General features: G+C 30.7%; 2 protein-coding genes across 13 annotated transcripts in view; both read left to right on the top strand.

Annotated features, from left to right (window-relative positions):
- The window catches only part of LOC115889561 (matrix metalloproteinase-14), a 109,124-nt gene extending 98,086 nt beyond the window's left edge, over positions 1 to 11,038 (top strand). For 4 of the 12 annotated variants that reach the window (XM_030909602.1, XM_030909600.1, XM_030909605.1 and 1 more), the window contains one exon: positions 10,779 to 11,038. In XM_030909602.1, coding sequence (XP_030765462.1) covers positions 10,779 to 10,927 — 149 coding nt within the window. In that variant the 3' untranslated portion in view covers positions 10,928 to 11,038. Of the gene's footprint in view, positions 1 to 4,024; positions 4,143 to 10,778 lie in introns of all 12 variants that reach the window. The other 8 variants (XM_030909607.1, XM_030909610.1, XM_030909608.1 and 5 more) reach the window with 5 other exon arrangements.
- Positions 11,039 to 18,148: 7,110 nt separating this feature from the next.
- Positions 18,149 to 20,784, top strand: part of LOC115889578 — a 320,379-nt gene continuing 317,743 nt past the window's right edge. The window contains exon 1 of the mRNA XM_030909631.1: positions 18,149 to 18,580. Within this exon, the coding sequence (XP_030765491.1) occupies positions 18,149 to 18,580 (432 nt within the window). The remainder of the gene's footprint in view (positions 18,581 to 20,784) is intronic.

The raw sequence follows: 20,784 nt of genomic DNA on the forward strand, positions 1-20,784 counted from the left end.
GGACCCTAAAAATACGAAACTCGTGTTTAAAACCTACCAAGGTGTAATAAACACAATAAACCTACCTCGAATTAATTTCGAGGGCTCAATAATAAACAAAGAAACACGTTCTTTCTTCCATGTAACATTCTGGAGAACAAAAGAAAAGAAACGCCAACGTGCCAGCAAAACACAAATACAAGTTAAGTTGGGACATCCAAAACTCGACTCTAAAAATATGCAGTAATAATATCGAATCTAAAAGGATAATATCTCATCTTTACTAATTGCTTTGAAATAGCAGCTGATACAGATTATACAGGAAGATTTAAATAATTACCATTTCTAAAAGCAATGGTGTGTTGGTGATGGCTACAGAGCGACAAAAGCAAAAGTGAGTCCACAGCGCAGAGAGCGAACCTTGAAGCGACGTTGAGCAGTCTCTCAGCTTTCGTTGAGCAGACTCCACAGAGCAGTCAAACGATAACAGGGTTGTGGACTAGAGAACGTAAAAATTACGCCAAGCGCGTCAAATAAATTATCCGGCCTGAACGATAGGGAATCCGGTGATGATACGCCAGACATCATATATCATATACAAAGACTTGTAACGAACTAAAAATGTTACATTTTTGTATTCCAGAAAATCACGTGTGCCCGTATTTTGACTATCTCTTTATTTTTATCTTTTATGTCTTCATTCATCAAATACTCATTGACGATTTGAAGGTGATCTTGAGTTGAAGTCTTGTAAAATCCTCCTGATTTTCTATTATGCTGAAAAGTATTTTATAAAAATGATTCTGCCTCATATTCTGATTCCTTCAAATGGTTCTTTGATTAAAATTGCATTTGATAGTATTAATTTTGTCGGACACTTTTTTGATATTTTCTCTTTCACACTTCAGGACTGTTTCATATGTTAGTGATTTGTTTGAAACACCTGTTTTTTTTCGGTTTTGTTTTGTTAAATCTGAATAATTGGACTATAAATATTTTAGTGTTGTTCGGTGTGAGAGCCCAGTGGCTTAGAAAAATAATGTTTGTTTTAGAGTAATAGCGATCAGAGTTCATTCGTCTTTTCAAAACGTCGATACTAAATATAATAAAAACAATGCCAAACACATCTAAAACAGTCTGAAATCAGATCTTTACTCATTATGGTTTGAAATTTTCAAGATTAGTTTAAGGGTTTAAAAGTAAAGTTTGTAGAGGAATGGTAAATTATTTTATTTTGACTAAAGTTAAAAATTCAATTTGAACAATAAATGTTGTAACAACAATAACAAAGGTCAGTAAATAAGATTTTATTTACATTTACTACCCTATTATAAATAAAAAAACTTCTAATTGAAATCATGTAAATCCGATCCTATAAAATTGTGAAAAATTAATTTTTAATTAATCTAATCTTATTAGTTGTTTTTTTTTTGTTATAATAAATTTATAGCCAATGTAATCTCTCAAGTATTAATAATATTATAAAAATATAAGATAGAAATATTTGGTTTTTACTGGATACTTAATGTATTCAATAATTTTGGTTTAAATTTTTGTTGTTGATTAAAATAGATATTTTTAAAAACCAGAGAAAAATAATTTGCTGAAAAGACTATAGATTGCACATTTACATATTTCATACATTTCATTTACTAACTCTACAAATTTTAACTTTTTTATCCAAACAAAGACGAGACTTTTTCTAAAAAAGAAGTGACTTTTAAATAAAACATAATATCCTACATAACAAACCTAACGTGTTTGATTAGAATTGGTTAGTTTATCTAAACAATAGATTTTTATTAGTTTCTTTACGTTAGTAAATAACATACGGATCAAATTCTAGATTAGATTTTTTCGTTTAGTTAGATATAATATTTCTAATAAAGTGAGCAACATAACTAACGTTTGAAACTACTAATAAGAATAGCCTAACATCATATCCCATCTGATTTGGAAATAATATTAATTATCGCTCTCTTCATCAAGTATGTATCAAGGTTATATTATCCCGCACATTGTTTCACCTAGATTTGTTCTAATATGTCACAAACGTTTGAGAGTTTTTTCAAGATGTATGAAATATTTTTGGAATCGTAATTGATAGCATTTTGGTTAATTTAAAAAAATAAATTTGTTTTAAAACTAAATGTTGATACAACAATAACAAAAAAGTCAGTAAATAAGATTTGCTTTGCATTTACTACTCTATTATAAATAAGAAGCAAATGTTTAATTAAAAACGGGCGAATCATATATAACAAAATTGTGAAAATTTTTCTCTTGTTAGAGTATTCACAGGATGGCTCAGTGTACCGGAAAAAGCTCTATATGAGGTGTTTTTTTGGAGTTTCGTTCCAAAATTTTTACAAGATATGCGGACTATGGTAGCGCACATTTTAAACATATTTTAGTAGATACAAATATTGCGATATTGAAATAGGTATATTTTTATACTATAATTTTTTATAAACTTAATGATAAACAGTAGATTCGCCATAAAATTCCTATTTAAAAATTTCATAATACCTTGGATTTTTTTTGAAATATAACCATTTTTATTTATGACTCTAATTTTAAACATATTAAGGCTCTAACACAGTTAGTAAAGTTATATAGCATTAAAAATATTTTATAATAATTTACATTTTATAATAAATGTTTAATTAATTAATTAAATTTATAACAACTATAATAAATTACATCTTAATGCGCGATATATACAGGGTAAGTTTAATTTTCCTCTACTATTTTAAAAGCCTTGTATTTTGTAACAATAGTTTTTATGCTTTAATAAACAATTTTTATATCCAAAATCAATGTAACTTGCTAAATTGTAAGGAAAATCTACTGAACAAAAAAAATCCATTCAAGAAAGAACAACTTTAGTGCGTAAAAATATTTGAATCGATCCGAACATCCATGAAAATATTTTTAAAATGGACCCTACTATATTTCGCATATTTGACAAAAAAATATAGGATTGATATTTTCAGATAAAAAGCTTTTTCGGAAAATTGAATTACCTCTATATAATTTCTTGTATTCCAAATATATTTCAACTCTACAAAACTGCATGTATTTGCACTAACGTTACTAATCCACTTAGCTTTTATCATCATTGTATGTATATATATATATGTGTTTGTATTGTTACGAATATTGGCGGCTGAACGTATGGTTGCACGGCTATAACTTAGAATATATTAGTTGCCTGCCCAGCTATGCACGCAAAATCAATACTTTTATTGTCATAGAATTTTGTTTTTTTTCTGTTTAGTTGTTCGTGGAACGGATTATAGTTTTCAGTACTTACAACTAATACAATATTAAAGTATTTAAAAAATAGAAATATATTATAGAGTTTAGTAGAATACACTGGTAAGAACTTACGGCTGTTAAAGATAAATATATGATACGAATATTGTTTTATAAAGATACTGTATATATAAGGCTAAAATAATCTAATAATAAATACTAAAGTATTTAAACGTTGAACTATTGTTATTGGTATTCTTTTCGACTATATAATAAATAAACCATTATTTGATATAATCAAAAACAGCTTTGCAATAATAATAATTAAATGCTTAGTACTTAGTACCGTTCTCAAGATATTTAAAATGAAATTAATTTTATTGACAAAAAAATAAACACGTAGAGTGAAAGGATAAATTTGGGAATTTTTTATCTTTTTAAATTAATCATAAATTTTTACTTTGAAAAAATTACGATAAAACAGTTGCTGTTGAACTTTTGGTTCAAAAATCTGTACATCCTGTATATTATAAACAAAGATGACAGGAATCTTGATGACGCGTGAATACCCTTCACAGTTTATCATTACCCTCACTTAGACCTAATTTATTATAGACTGGTTTATTGGAACTTGACCTTTGTGACAAATAATTTTGTATTAAGCATTTAATTTGAGCTTACTTATACTGTAAAACACGTAACCCTTTAACAGCCTTAAGTAACCTGCTATAATATCGAAGCCGGTAGCTTTGGGGGCGAGTGATAGCTTTTTGTCGGTTGTTTTTAGTTGTTAATCGTTTACTACGGTCGATGTTTAACCGAGCTGGGTGCATTCCAGAGAACTACCGCACCGCTCCCCGCAGGCAGTGAGTTAAAAGGGCCGTCTCGGAAAACCATCGTTATAAGTATGTGCCGTCCTTCATTACCTCATTACTTCACTACCATTTTATTAGTCTAAGAGCTAGCAACGTTTTAATGAGAGAGAATTTCAGTTAAGCGAAGTTTTTGATAAGTTTTCTTAAGATTTACTTTCTTGGTCAGCGTGCGAGCTAAACGACAAGTAGGTAAATGTTAGATCTCCATCTCTAAAACTCAGTGAGTCTCAGTGTTGGTTACAAAAATTTCAGTAATTTTCTCAAATTGTCAACAAAAATAGAAAATAAATGTTAATTTACGGTTATCTTTCCCTTTTTGGCGATAAAAATTAAAGGCAAAGTTAGCGTCTACTTTTATTGTTGACCTTGACACGTCGACACTACGTCGACTTTGAAGTAAATGTCGACAATATCGAGAATTACACCGGGTGCGTCTCAAAAGTGGCTCACCCCTATAACTTTTTTATTTTTTCAAATAAAAAATCGATATCTTTATATATCTAATTTATGTCATATATTAATATACCAATATATGACATAAATTAGGATTGACTGACGTATTCAATTGTTTTCTGTCACTTCCTGTTTCACCGGAAATTACTACAACTTTTGATTTTCAAATGGTACCCTCGGTGTTTTGTTGCTTTATTTGATAGGAAACGACACTCTGAATAGAATGACACACCATATGTCAACTTCACATTTTCGAATATGGTTTATTTTAAATTGCAACATACAATTCATAACGACAATTTGACTCGAAATACCAAGTGTGTGGTACCAAATTATTCGTAAAAAATTATTTTTCAATATATGCTAATGAGCCACTCTGGTTGCATTTGAAAAAATTGAGATATGATTAAAAATACGATTTGGGCATCTTTTAACCGGCCAGGACAAGACACGAATAACATTAGATGATCAAATCTATTTTTCCAAGGCTCCTTGATTAAAAATTAGTGTTTTTAACACAGCCATGGCACTCTAGATTGAAATTTAAAATTCAATTTTATTTTAAGCAAAAATGTCAAAAGTTGACATGGGATATGCCATTCTATTCAGAATGTCGTTTTCTATCGAATAAAGTAAAAAAATACCCAAGGTGCCATTTAAAAATCAAAAGTTGTAATCATTTCCGGTGAAACAAGAAGTGGCCGAAAATAATTGAATACATCAATCAATCCTAATTTCTGTCATATACTAACATACCAAAACTCGTTTTTTTATCTGATAAAATAAAAAAGTTATTGGGGTGAGCCACTTTTGAGACGCACCCGGTATATATCGACAGGAGTACCATTACATGATTGGTACATTACCCCCATTGGTTAATGATTACTCATTTATCCGGATATTTTTGGTTATTTAGTTTGACTTAGACTATCCTGTAAACTTCGCAAGCAGTGACTATTGTTTCTCTTCGTTCAATTAATTGCAGTAGGTACTACATTAAACTTTAGGTCTATAATTATGAGTTATTAAAAATATTGAAATGTATTAGTGGTACTATGCAATCTTTTGCATTTTTTCCTTTTTGTTAAAATAAGCACTAACCTTTTTTTAGGTATATTTGCAACTTTTTTTTCGCTTTTTAAAAATGAAGTAAACGCGTCTTTTTTACTTGACTTAGCGATTATTCGCAAACTATGGATACAAACACGTCTTCGACTGTCATTTGAACAAAAATGTTGGCTCACTTCTATTTTACTCTGAGTACCTGCTGAAAGCAATCTTGATTCGGATATTTCTGATTCTGATTCAGCATTCAAGTAACTCAGCGAAGTGGATAATCATTTTACTATATCTTATACTTAGCTGAGAATGTTTATTCTATGCTTTTAATAATTGTATGGTTTAATGTTTTAATCATATAAAGTATTACTTACACAAATTGTAACTATAGTCTAACTATAGCTATAATTTGTGTACCAATATTTGGTTGATGTGTGTTTCTGTCTAGTCGGAAACAGTAGTTGGAGACTGACACATATCCGTCGTGTGGACTAATGAATTGATTTTATGAATAAATAGTCTTAGTGGAGACTTGTAGTTGTTAACTAGAACGTCCCTGAATTGTCTGCATTTGGTGTAGACAATACGAATACAAAAGTTAATGACTTTTTGAAAAGGTACAAATCCAAATAAACCCAGTTTTCTGTCAAGAATCTGTGCCATTTGTCGCCAGCAAGACCCCTCATAAGCTGATTGAAATAAATAAACCACAACACATTAACAAACATCAGTTTTGTATTTTTTTCTATCCACAACGTTACTAGCTCTTATACTATCATTACTTCATTACTATAGTCATATTGGATCATCTGATCTAAGCGCTTTAATAATATCTTAAAAGGTATTACACGTTTCGCTTAATTCGAATCATAGCTTATTAGGTTAAGTGGTTTACCCAGTGTTCAGAAAAGTTCCATATCAATTTACCTGTTTAAAATTCTTACATCAATCTTTTTCAAATAACATGCGAATGAAACTATCGTATTCTAAAAATATTGTCCATATATTTTATAAAAAATATTAAGTGAAAATCTCAAGTAGAGTGCGAAATATGGAGGTTTTTTAAAAGCTACCTTTTCCAATCTTATATCTAGACTGGTTATAGCATTCGATAATTATTAAATATTGCATACGTATACAGAAAATATAACTGCTATCTTTTAAAGTATATAAATTAATTATAATTTATGTCAATATTTATCAATCAGTTGATTTTACCTAATATTTATTTATTTCATTACAATTATTATATATTCTTTTTTTTTTGGTTTTGATTTAATAGAGGAAAACGTAATTTATTAATATTTTGATCTCTACAATTTAATAACATATCTATTCATACTTACTGCTTAAAATATTAATAAAATCTCATTGCTTCTATGAATAATTTCATCGTATCTATAAATAATTATACGAATCAGATTAAGTAATTCGTTTTTTATAATTATTAATTATCATTAATTTAGAATAATTATCAATACAGCAATATCTGCTTATTATGTTAGTAACTATTATGTTATAACTTACTATTATGTATGGTTTTATAATGCTTATACCTATAACAGTGATATGGGAATTAGGATTACAAAGGTATATAAACAAAATATATAAAAAATGCAACAAGCATGAAAATTATATTTAACACGTACTATACAGGGTGTCCCATTAAGAATAGCTTTCGGCTGTATCTCGGAAAGTATTAGTCGTAGAGCTTGCGGAAAAAAATACTTCTAACTAAAGAGAGCTTTATTCTAAAATTGACAATATACCAGAATACGATAATACCAGATGTATTAATATCTAATAATTAATATATCAATGACAGTGAATAAGAATCGACGCCTCTGTGAAGTCATGGTAGGCTTTGGAAAAAAGATGCTTTTGACGTAATAGTATAAACGTCAAAGAGTTATTAAATCAACATTTTGATAGTCGTAGCAGCGTTTTTGTTTTCTTTTGAAGAAAGGCATTTTTAGAAAAGCAATCAAAAGATAAAAAACGCTCCTGAGACTATCAAATTGTTGATATGATAATATTTTGAGTTTAAACTATCTCTTTAAAAGCAATTTTTTTCCAAAGCCTACCATGAATTCACTGAGGCGTCGTTTCTTAATTACTTTCATTGATATCTTAGTTATGAGATATTAATACACCTAGTATTATGGTATTCTGGTACATTGTCGATTTTTTGAATGAAATAATCTTTATCTTATTTTTTATTAGAATGGTCATAATAAAGAGAGCTAGGGATACCGTGTTAGAAAGATAAGATAATTAAGGGTTTATTGTTTCGTATTTCGTATTATAGTTTTGCTGATAACTTTGGTTTAAAAAAAATATCAAGATGCGGTTTTTGCTGAATTTTTAAACTTTTATTACTCTTTAGTATCAGCTAAAATTACATATACTATTGCATTTAACTTTTTCGAAAAAACGCGTAATGTTTGTTAAATTGTAAGACAGCGCCCCCTAGCGTCTACGGTCACAAGCTTATTTTTATTGTTTATATGTTATAATATAGAATAAGAAACGCTCTTTTAAACGAGCCCTCACTTGTTGAATTCCGATCAACCAGTCCGGAGTTATTAACATTTAAATAAAAATAGATCTAACCTTTCCCTACCACTTTATTTTAGCAGATAGGGGAAAAGGTTCTAACAAAAAATATGCAAAAATTACTGAAGATTATAAATCTATTATTTATAGTATTATTTATAGCAATTTCTCATGCTCTGTTTAGTTATAAATATTTTTTTCCGCAAGCTCTACGACTAATACTTTCCGAAATACAACCGAGAGTTATTCTTAGTGGGACACTCGGTACAGTATACAGGGTGGTCTGAATTGTATTCCGGAAAGTTCGGGAGCATATTCTGCAGATAAAAAGAAGTAAAAAACTTCTTATAAATGTATGTCCTAAAATGCTTAGTTTCGGAAATACAGGGTGTAAAAGTTTCATTTTTATTTCGATTTTTTCCAAATAATTTCTGAAGTAACGTCAATATTTGTATGAAAATTGGTGTCTGTTAGTTTTTTGACATGAGAAATTTGATTTTGATGTCATTATGACTCCTATTTGTAGAGGGCGCCACCTACATGTGTTTTAACTGTTTGAAGAGTAATAAGTTTTTGTCCGTACCTGTATAGAACTGCCGAGTGATAAAATATTCATTTTCGTAAATATTCGTTTTTTTTACGTAAAAAATGTCTCTTGGTAAAAATCTTTACGAGCAACCCTTCTCGAGATATTTAGAATGGGAATAGTCAATATATGTCATTAATAACAAAAAATAAATTTGTTGAGTAGATAGTTATTTGACTAAAAAGATAAATTTGGAAAATTTTAATTTTTTTAAATTAATGATAAAATTTTCTTCGAAAAAATGATGATTGATGATGGTTAGGCACAAAAACATTTCAAATTTATGATTTCCCTCTATTAACTATTTAGACAACATGTTTAATTTATGTCAATATGATGACAGATATTGATAATTTCGATTTCAAATATCTCGATAACTATTACTCGTAGCGATTTTTATTAAGAGATCTTTTTTACGTTAAAAACGTCGTTAATGTATATTTTTTACTTGGTAGTTTTATACAGGTACGGACGAAAAGTTATTACTTCAAACCAGTTAAAAATATGTAGGTGGCGCCCTCTACAAGTAGGAGTCATATTGATATCAAAATCAAATTTCTCATATCAAAAAACTCCCAGACAACAAATTTCATCCTAATATTGATGTTACTTCAGAAATTATTTGGAAAAAATCGAAATAAAAATGAAACTTCTACACCCTGTATCTCCGAAACTAAGCATTTTAGGACATACATTTATAAGAACTTTTTTACTTATTTTTATCTGCAGAATATGCTGCTGAAGTTTCCGGAATACAGTTCGGACCACCCTGTATAGTAGATATCATGTAGACAGGGTTTGATATCTATTAGATACTGTAAAGTACAGTACGTCTGTCCGTTCTGTAGCTACGCGGTATCCGTGAGAGGGGAAACGATATTCTCTCGATGTTTTTCGTAAAAAATTAGACGACGCGTCCCATCAATAAAAATTCGATAAACTTGCAAGTGGCTAATAAAATGAGTGGTCGATTTGCGGTGACGTACTCGTCAAGTCGACGTATAAAATATATTGCTGTTTATTTAAATGTTTTTTGTCCGCATTCCTTTCATAGACACAGATCCAGCAGATGTACTGTACGTGTTAAATAGAATTTTCAAGTTTGTTTCGCATTTTTTTGTTTATATACCTTTATAACTCTAACTTTTACCGCTCCTGAGGAAGATATAAACAATGTCGCATTAGAAAAAATTGAATTCAATTTTGAATAGACCTCTTCCCGAGAGTATATCACTGATATTCATTCATATGGCCGAGAATTACTTACAAATATACCTAAAACATCAACTAAAATAATTATACTCAACTAAAAAAATGTACAGTTAAAGTTAAACATGATTGGATTCTAAAATAGTATACAAATATGAATTAAAATTTTATGTATCATTTAATAGACACAAAGTAAATAGAAGAACATTTTAGTTTACATACTTATAATTTTTCTTTGTGAGAAATTTATTATAACAGCTAAGTTAGCTAGTAATACCGATACAAATTTACATATGTTAAAAGTTATTGCGCTTAGATTAGGCAAATAATCAAGACAGAATTAGAAGTATTTATAAAATACTTTAAAATATATTTAAGCCTTTAATTCGACATATCAAATATTCTATCTTGATTAATATAATGATAAATTAAGACATTTTCTTATCATAGTGTATGTTATTTATTTGTCAGATAATTTGTACACTCTGTGTTATAATTATTTGTAAAAATTGTTCTGTTAATCGAAAAATGTTTTATTATCATTACACTTTATACTTGTGGCATATTAATTTCGTTAAATTTTACTAATGCACTTAAAACTTCACAAAATTTTATTTTTTAGTAAATTACAAGTTCTTAAACGCATTATAATTTTAGGTTAATAATAGACCATTTTATACACTATCTGTTATGAAACATCATCCTTTTTATAGCTAGACTATTTACTGACTAAAAGATAACATTTTGTGATGATAAAGTTGTGATAAAAATAAACAATAAACTAACTAATTTATATGTTATAGTAGAGGACCATCATGGTGATGCATCTGGTGATACCCCTCTTACAAATGAAGATGGAAGTAGTGAGAACAGTGGTATTTCGACAGTGGCTACGTCATCGGTTTTAGCAATAGTGACGGCGTTAGTGACCTATTTAATAGCTAATGTGTAATAAAAAATTACAAAGTTACTACTTCGTTTTATAAACGAGGTAAAACTGTGACTGAAAGACATTTTTAAACAATTCTGTGTGATTTCGAGATGTTTTCGAAAACTATTATTACAATGCCTTAAAAAATAAAGTGCCTGTTTATAAAAAAAGAGCTCAACATTTATCATGTGATGGCAATCATAATATATTGTTTTATGAAGAACATTTTTTCTTTTTTTAATTTTTATTGTTGCATTTTTTTTCAATGGATTTAATGATATTCTGTATCTTCTAAGGATAAATTATCACTATTTTATAAAAGAGAAATGCATTTTTAAACTAATTTCTTAATAGTTTAAAAATATCAAGTATGCTACTCTTGTTTTTATTGATATTTACCAACACATAAGCTACTCATGATCTCTTATGTACGTTTACATAATCCAAATATATATTTATTCTAACGTTGTTAAAATTTAAAATAGGTATCTACTAACATTTGGCTGCTTGATTTTACCACCACATGTATTGTTTTCGAAAATATTTTAGACGCTATTAAAGTATTTTACAATTCCAAGCTTTAGTTATATAACAATGTCTAAATGTGAAGATACAAGTGAATGGGTGTATGAGTGATTTTTATTTTTAGAAATTTTTGTTGTTAAATTATTTGTTTTCAAATCTTTTCATAAGTTATACTTCTTGTTTCGGTAAATTGTTCAAAACTTTATTTTGCTAATGAACTGTGAAAAATGTGAGATATGTTTGGTTAGTAAATATAATGTTATTTAATTCTATTTGTCTTCAACCAAAAATTGTTATTTTAATATAAAATTGGCAAAACATATTTTTCGAAATATATAAATTTCCTCATAATGTTAAGTATTTCAAATATCGATTGCCACGTAATGTGTAGGTTAGTTTATTTTGTACAGAAAAATATAGGAGTAATAAATTAATTTTATAATGATTTATAATGTGTCTTAGTACATTTTTGGGACCTTTCACAAGTTCAGTGTAGATTGAAAGTTATTTAACATTCAACTCAGCAGGTATACAAGTTGATATTCTAACGGAAATTTGTTTTTACAATCTCTTGGGAGATATTTCATATACATATGAAAGAAGAAGTATGGGATTGGAGAACGAATCAAAATGAGGTACATTTGGAATCGCTCTGCCTCAGTCTTGAAAGAGTAGGAAATAGCAATACTTTTTTTAAACGTATCTCCCTTGAATTATACGTCGTTGAAAATGTCTTTGCAGTTGAAAAGGTCTCTTTACAGCTATATAGCTATATCTTAAATCGATCAATTAGATATTGACTTACCGGAGTTTCAAAGCAAGCAGCATTTTTGAATACTAGTAGTTTTGACTTTCCGTTATTCAAAAGGTACATTCAGGCTGAGAGCGTCGAGCGTCGCGTCGCGTTTGCGTCGTGTCCGCGTGTCGAAATGAAATCAATTCACTTAACTTAAATTAGACCGTTCAGGCAGACAGCGTCAAGTTTGGCGTTGCGCTAGCGTCCGTTGAGCGTCGGGGTTCGAGTTCAATGGGGCGGACGCGACTCCAACGCGACGCGACGCTTGACGCTCTCAGCCTAAATTTACCTTAACACATTTATCTTAATGGTTTCTAATACATATTGGGGATATTAATATTCCTCCTCTAATACCTAGATATGTGTTTGAGATTTTCCTTATATTTTTTAAAATCCAATTTTTGGATTTGTCGGATTCACTGGAAACTACCACGAGAAGTTGTTGTAAAAACTGTTTCTATTGATGACCACTATATTACTTAAAATAGAAAAATATATACTTCTCTCTCTGGTGATCTCACGGTAAGCAGTATGGAGGAGAGACCACCCATATAATTTATATCTCTCCAGATTAGTTAAAAAAAAATTAATTATTGAGAATAAAAACGAGAGTGAAACTACTTCTACTACTGCCATTACTCGTTGACGAGTATTTGACACGCATCAGAAGATGAGGCGTTTTCTTTCATGAGCTTTTCTGTGACTGAAAAGACCGATACATGATGTTATCTCTCTTTTGCACTCCGGAGATCTAAAAATCTCAGCACTTTGTTGCCTCTTCCCTCTTTGGTTGTTGTTAACTGAGTTTTTTTCTCCAATGCGTTCTATTGTACGCTGCTCCCTCCCACTGATTCTACATTCGTGTACCCTTTAAGTTCTCATGGAAAATATTCTTGTATCTTTTGAGTTGTCCTCTCGGTTTCCTCTTACCGAGAGTAAAATGAGTCATTAGAGAAAGAAAAATAAAAGATCAATTAGAGATTAGCAAAAGTAATTTAACTGTAGAAATAACGATGTAAATGTACTTCAATCTATATTTCTGACTATTTAGACTAGATTTCATTTACACAAATTATAAATTACTGAAATAAAATTTAAAATAAGCTCTGTATGTATATTCTCATGGTATGGTTTTTGAAAACTGTTATTACAATAACTTGAAAGTTAAAGTGCCTGTTTATAAAAAAAACAAATTTTATAATAGGACCAGTATTACTATCAAATTTCTTTGTCAAAGATGACATTGTTAATATACAATATTTTTTATAAAATCACACATATTACACTATCAAATTCTTTTATAAAATAAAATCTTTGACAAAGAAATTTGATACTGTTAAGGATGATCCACATTTAGTAACATGTTATATAACATTGCTATTTAACAAGCTATATATCACATGTTAATAAACCGGGAGCCGTCCACATTATAGTTTTTGTAATCATGAATCGTTTTGGCGCGAAAGAGGTTCTGCTCGCAGCAGCGTAATTACTTTTGAAGAAAGAGAAAGAAAGTCGAAAAAAAGCGGTTTTGAGTCCGCCATAGCCTACCAGCAAGATCTAGATATAGTTGAACTCAATTAGCTTACCTTTTCAATACCTGCCTTGGCTGTTTCTCGTGGTGTGTTTCTGTCTTTTAAAAACATTAATTACTTAAAAGCAGACCATTTTGAATTATCCGCTTCATCTAAACCAGTACCTGATTTGCATTTCTTTTGTTCCCTCAGTAACTGACCTATTAGATAAAGCATTTTTTTTTTCAACTTTTTCTCTTTCCAAATACATACTTTTTGCAATTTTTAACCATGCATCATGCTTTTTTTTATTTTACTTTAAATGAGAGACTACGGATATCCCATAACACTATGATCTCTATACAAGTTAATTAGTTGACAAGTCTGCTCTTGGCTCTACTCCATTAATAATATAAGAACCGTACGATCGAAAAAAAAATGGCGTCAGCGATGGCTATGAAATGAAGATCGCTGTCATTCTATATGAAAAATTATATGGGGAATGTCATCGATCGTCATGTCCAAGTCAACTGGACGGGAGGCCGACTGGACGCAGTTTTTTTCGATCATACGGTATTATTGACCAGTAAATAAACAAACCACTATCAGCTCACCACACTTAAGATTTTATCGCGTACGTCCCTGAAAATATGAGCAGCTAAACTTGAAATTTAGCAAGTCTGGACGCCTTGTTTCATGTTACAATAGCAGTGTTGCGCAACATCTTTTGATCTTTACCGACTACAAGTGAATACCATCTAGCAAGTTATACAGTAAAATTTGCTAAATATGACTAAAAAATATGTAACATGTTATATAACTTTGCTATATAGCAGTGTTATATAGCAAGTGTGGACCGTCCTTAATACTGACCTATTACGGTAATCATAATACATTGTTTTATGATACACATATTCTGATAAGCTTTTTTATTTCTTATTGTTGAACTTTTTCACATTATAGACTTGCTTTAACAAGTTAACGTTATTTATTCGTTAATGGTTTATTCATTCTTTGGTTTATCCTTCAATTATTTAAACTATAATTCATTTACAAAAACTATAAATTACTGAAAGACAAATTAAAAAAAATCTGTGTGGTATTAAGATTGTTTTAAAAATGTTATTACAATATCTTAAAAATTAATGTGCCTGTTTATAAAAAAATAGCTCAAAATTTATCATGTAACAGAAATCATAATATATTGTTTTATGGTTGACATTTTTTCTTTCTTCTCTTTTAAATTGCTATTGTTGAACTTATTGAGATTTTAGAGCAGTTTTAAAAAGTAATTTATTTGTTAATTGTATATTAGTTAATTCTTTAGACTATAATTATTGTATTACAAATGCTATAAATTACTGGAAGAAAATTCTGTGTTATGTTAAGATGTCTTTGAAAACTGTTATTACAATACCTTAAAAATTAAAATGTTTTCTTATTACAGTTGAGGGTTGGAACCTTTGGTGTTACACAGCAAAATAAAAACACTAAATCACCACAATACGCCAAAACACTTTTACTTTTACACTGGACGCGCGTTTCGCTAACCATGTTAGCATCATCAGCAGATGATTATAAACTGAATTTTAAAAATTGAGCTTATAATCTAAATTAATTTAATTTAATAATTTAAATTTTCTAAATTGAGTTTATAATCATTTGCTGATGATGCTAACATGGTTAGCGAAACGCGCGTCCAGTGTAAAAGTAAAAGTGTTTTGGTGTATTGTGGTGATTTAGTGTTTTTAAAATGTTTTCTTATAAAAAAGAGCTCAAAATTTATCATATCACGACAATCATAATATATATTGTTCTAGGATTGATATTTTCTATTTCTCTTCTTTTTTAATTTATTATAGTTTTTGGACATTTTAGTCGTGTTTTAGAAAGTTAACGTCATTTGTTCGTTAATGGTTTATTTGTTTATTATTTAGATTATAATTCGTTTATAAAAACTACAAGTTACTGAGAGAATATTTAAAAAAAATGTGACTGTTTATTGACTAGTTAAAGTGACTGTTTATAAAAAAAGCTCAAAATTTATCATATGACGACAATCATAATATATTGTTTTATGATTGGAATTTTCTTCTCCTCTTCTTTATTCAATTTATTATTGTTGAATTTATTGTTGTTTTTGACCTACTAGATTTATTTTAAAAAGTTAACGTCATTTATTCGTTAATTATTTAGACTAAAATCATTTATAAAATCTATAAATTACTGAACGAAAAAATTAAAAAAATATGTGTGATGTCAACATGTTTTTGAAAACTGTTACTACAATACCTTAAAAATTAAAGTGCTTGTTTATAAAAATAGATCTCAAAATTGATCATATGGCGACAACAATAATATATTGTTTTATGATTGATATTTTCTGTTTGTCTCCTTTTTCTAATTTCTTATTGTTGAACTTGAAAGTTAAAGTAATTTATTCGCATCAACACAACAAACAAGATTAACAATAATATGCATTTGCAATCTCTCTCCGCTATATACAAACACTCCTATGTTTGTGCTCTATCATCAGACTGCTAATAAAGTCTCTTTGATGTAACGTCAAATAAGCAAACTTTGGCAAAGCCAATAAATGCACTCGCACAGTTGCGCTTAATCTCAGGTATTCATTATGTGAATTGATTTGTTGGCACACCTTTGTTGTGTATCGAAGTGTTATATAAGAGTTTAAAAATTTTGATCCGATTTGAATATAAATTATATATACAAGTTGATCCTAAATTCTGAACTAAATTATAAAAAAGCATATAGATTATAGATGATTAAACTAGAATTAACAATACAAACCTGATCCTATTACCAGTTGGGTAAGTACCATAGATAGTTCTTCATAGTTACTTTTATTTATGTAGAATTAGGAATAATTTTATCTCCTTATCCTTAAAACTTAAATCTTTTTAAAAATAATAATTAAATGTTATATTAGGCATACACTTTCAGTTCAATATTAGTTGTCAGGATTAGAAAAAATGTTTGTCTTTTCTTAGGAAATTAATAACTCAGTAATTTATTTGACTTAAATTTTTCTATTTTTTATTATTAAGGCTTGCAATTCTGCATACACATGTATGATTAAAAACGGCGTTCAGTTGGCTTGGAAAGGACAATCGATAACATTCCCCATATAATTTTACATATAAAATGCCAGCGATTTTCATTTCATAGCCATCGTTGACGCCGTTTTTTGTCGATCATATTGTACTTTTTATTATTTATTATTATTTTATGGCTAAAGAAAGTGAAAAATGTACAAATGATGAGGTAAAATGAAATCAAAAATTTTTTGTCTATGATGGTCACATTAATTAAACCGGTACTAAATATCGGTGTTATTATTTAACGAATTATTACATACCTTATTAGATTGATATATAACTAAATGTTTATTGAACATTATACTAATTATTCAATTATATTCTAAAACTGAAAAGAAGTAACACAACATTTAGGATTATACAGTAATATTATTCGATCATAATATAGTACGATTGGTATTAAAAATAAATGCGCAGAGACTAAATTTTAATTAATTTTTAATTTGTCAAAATTATTATAATAGTTTTATATCATTTTTAATATTATAACTATTTCTTTAAAATTTTAACAAATATACTCTTAGTTAGTCACTGTTCTGATTGATTTCAGAAAAGCACCATCAAATTTTAATTGCAATGATAACTTAGCAATGGTGAAATCTAAAAAAAATAAATCCATATTAGAACAGATGTGTTAAAGTAATGCGCTTACAAAGAACAAAAACGATTTATATAGATGAAATTAAATTTACTGTCTTTCTCGTAAAATAATTTAGTAAGATTTGCAATAAGAAGTAATACACTACTGGCATCAAATATTGTTTACAAATATACTGAACAGAAATATAACTTTTGTGTGAATAAGTTATTATCAAAACCACTAAATAATATTTATCGGAATCAAAACGGTGCCTCCGGAAACGCATCGTTTATGAAAATGTGTACCGACCTTTATCGGTATTGATAATGCAGGGAGCGTTTTGAGCAGCCTGTCTGGCAGAGTATGCTTGGGAAATCTGCAGGCAGGGGGCAGTGGGAGCGGTGCAGCGCGCGGCGATCGAGCGGCGGTCGGCGCGGCCCGGGCAGCCGAGCCGCCGCAGACGCGCTCAGTCAAGATGGCGGCCGAGCGCAAGAGCCCGCAGCAGCCCCCGGAGCGGCGGCAGTGCAAAAGTGCCGAGTGATGCGCGAGTCCGCCGCCGCCGCGAGCCCAAGCGAGCATGCAGCACTATGAGCGAGGGCCTTTGGGGGCCCGCGCGAGCGCCTAGCGGGCCCCGAGGCCGCGAGGGGGGGCCCTCCGGCCGCCCGCAGCGATGCCCCCGCGCCTCGTGACGCCCCATCGCCCCGCAGAATGCCCCGGCGGGCCCAGCCGGGCCTGCTGCTCCTGATGGCCGCCGCCGCCGTGGCCGTGGCCCCGGGCGCCCCGTGCGCCGCGCCCGCCGCGGCCTGCGTCCCACCCTGCGCCCCAAAAAACAACTCGACTCAGTGCCTTCAATTTTTGCAAGGATCGCACAAAGAGGAACTGTGCGGCCGCGACCTGTCGCCCGGGCGGCGCCGTCTCGCGTTCGCCGACCTTCGCTTGCGCCACTGTTGCGAACACCGGGTCGCCCAGGCCCTGCCGCAGGCCGCCTTCCAGGACGCTCCGACTTGCCGCCTTCACCTGCAGGGACTCCTCGAAGCCGACAACCTGGCCGCCACAGCTTCCTGCAGTCACGCCGAGCTCCTGCGGCGCTACGATTGCGCCCAAAACTATTCCATTGCTTACCACTGTCAACATTGCAAGGTAGGCCCCATACCATCCACTCTCCACATACCCACACTCTAAAATCATCATATTACTGGTTACCACTCGTCGCACAACCCATCTGCCAAAACCCTATACCCTATTATCCATCCTGGATTGCCTATATTATCCATGTTTAAAGTACTTCCAATAAAATACCATAAACACTATAAAAATACATTTTTAATAACTGTCATTGACCTACTAGTTTTTGAAAAACTCAATAAAGAAACAATTTCCTTAAGGTCGCGTTTTCCTCAAAAGAAGACTTCCCCCAATTAATCAGTTCAATTGTCAATTCAAATATAACATTAGACGACTCGTCCTAATAACTAACATACTGTTCCAAAAAAAAACATTTTATCGATTCTTGTCTGAATAACGTCCATAACATTCAAAACTAAACCTCGTTTACAAAAAAAAAACAGGTATTTTCGGTCCAAGATATTTCTTATTAGATCAACGAAATAACAAATCTTCTAGTTTGTACGACTTTTTTCTATGTTTTTGAAAACAGCAATTCGTCAAATTATCCATAGTGGACCTATTTTTTAAACCCAGTTTTTTAATCGATCGATATCCAAATTACGTCAGTGTCATGGTAAATACAATTAATTTAGTATTCAATTCATATCATTCATAAACAAAAATACACTCAGGCAAATATATTTGTGTTAAAAACCTCTTTTATTACTTGAATAATACAAATCATCCTCGATATCTCTTCTAGTTTTCCAATAATTGTAAAAAATCGTCTGATTTTTCTGCAGAACTATCGGGATTAGTTGGACATTAATAATCCTTCATTCATCAAATCATCCATAGTGCACCTGGTGCCTATTCTATAGTGAGTTTGCGTGGGAACCATCTACAAAGAGTTTTCGGCTGGGGATCTTGCGCGATCCGGATCTTGCGCTTTTCCGGAATTTTCAGAAACGTTCCGATGGAAAAATAGGCTTCTGGCAGAAAAATTTCCCGTCAAATTATATTACTGACTAGCCAGTGCGTGTTTCAATGACAAATCGAATTATTGGGCTTGTAGCGAAACAAAATACTTATTAACCAATTTATTCAAATTAGTTCATCGAAAATCTTCTCTTTGGCTTTTTATTATTAAATTTATAAATTTAAGGTCTGAATGTGGCTGAATAGCCCAAACCGGTCACTAATAAACAATTTATGGAGTCCCCTACCCCTCGTCAGAGGTTTTACATTAATTTATGGTGGCTTGATATTGGTTTTCATTAACCACATTTAATTGTGGAATACCAATCTTTTATTAGTAATAAATCTATTGTGTCAAGCTTCCGTTGTCATTATTTTGTGATTTACACAACTACGAGGTTTTAAATAGTTAAATCGCTTTCCGTTATTACTATCTATATGAAAATATTATCACTGTTTCATTTATTTATTCATTTATTTACTTATTCATTTATATATTTATATATTCAGCACTCAACAGCTTACGCCAATTACTGCATGGATTATAAAAATTCAACATAACATACATAAAGTTACAAACAAAAATAGTAAAAAATTATTTAAACAAATATATAAAAACTAAAATTAAGGTATTAAAATTAAACTAAAGTTAAAATAATAATTACACTTAAGCTCATGAAACTTACCTGCTATTATAACTAAAACCAAACTGCAGTTGAAAATATCAAATTCATCATGATGTAAATTATAAGCATCTAGTAAACGCTTTAACGGAGAATATTTACACACATTTGTACTTGAAGAAGCCACATAAAGTGTAAAACTATGTCGAGAGGACCAAAAAATTGACCTGACTGAATATCTTCAATATTAATTTCATTTTATAACAATTTATATAAAAATTTTAGCTCGAATGTTGTGCGTCGTAGCTGCAAAGCATCCAGAGAATGTTTATATGAATGATGGCAAACCATCGGGAGTATATTTGACATGTACCGACTCTCAAACAGAGCCGTTCGGATTCGGCGATAACCTGTAGGTCTCGTGTACTTGTGAAACACCGATGACACACATCACAAGTACATGCGAGAGGTATACCTGAAATATAGTTAGTCAACCATATAAAATTTTTCTCGAGAGATACTGCTTCAATTAGTTACATTGTGTTAATAGAAATGTTTTCCATGTTGTTGGTAGTTCGATTTTTGGTTGAAAAAAATAGCATTGTTTTGTTAATTTAACCAAACATGACTAGAGAT

This window comes from Sitophilus oryzae, unplaced genomic scaffold, assembly GCF_002938485.1.
Source record: "Sitophilus oryzae breed Bouriz unplaced genomic scaffold, Soryzae_2.0 scaffold_815_pilon_pilon, whole genome shotgun sequence".
In the NCBI taxonomy this organism is placed as follows: Eukaryota; Metazoa; Arthropoda; class Insecta; order Coleoptera; family Curculionidae; genus Sitophilus; species Sitophilus oryzae.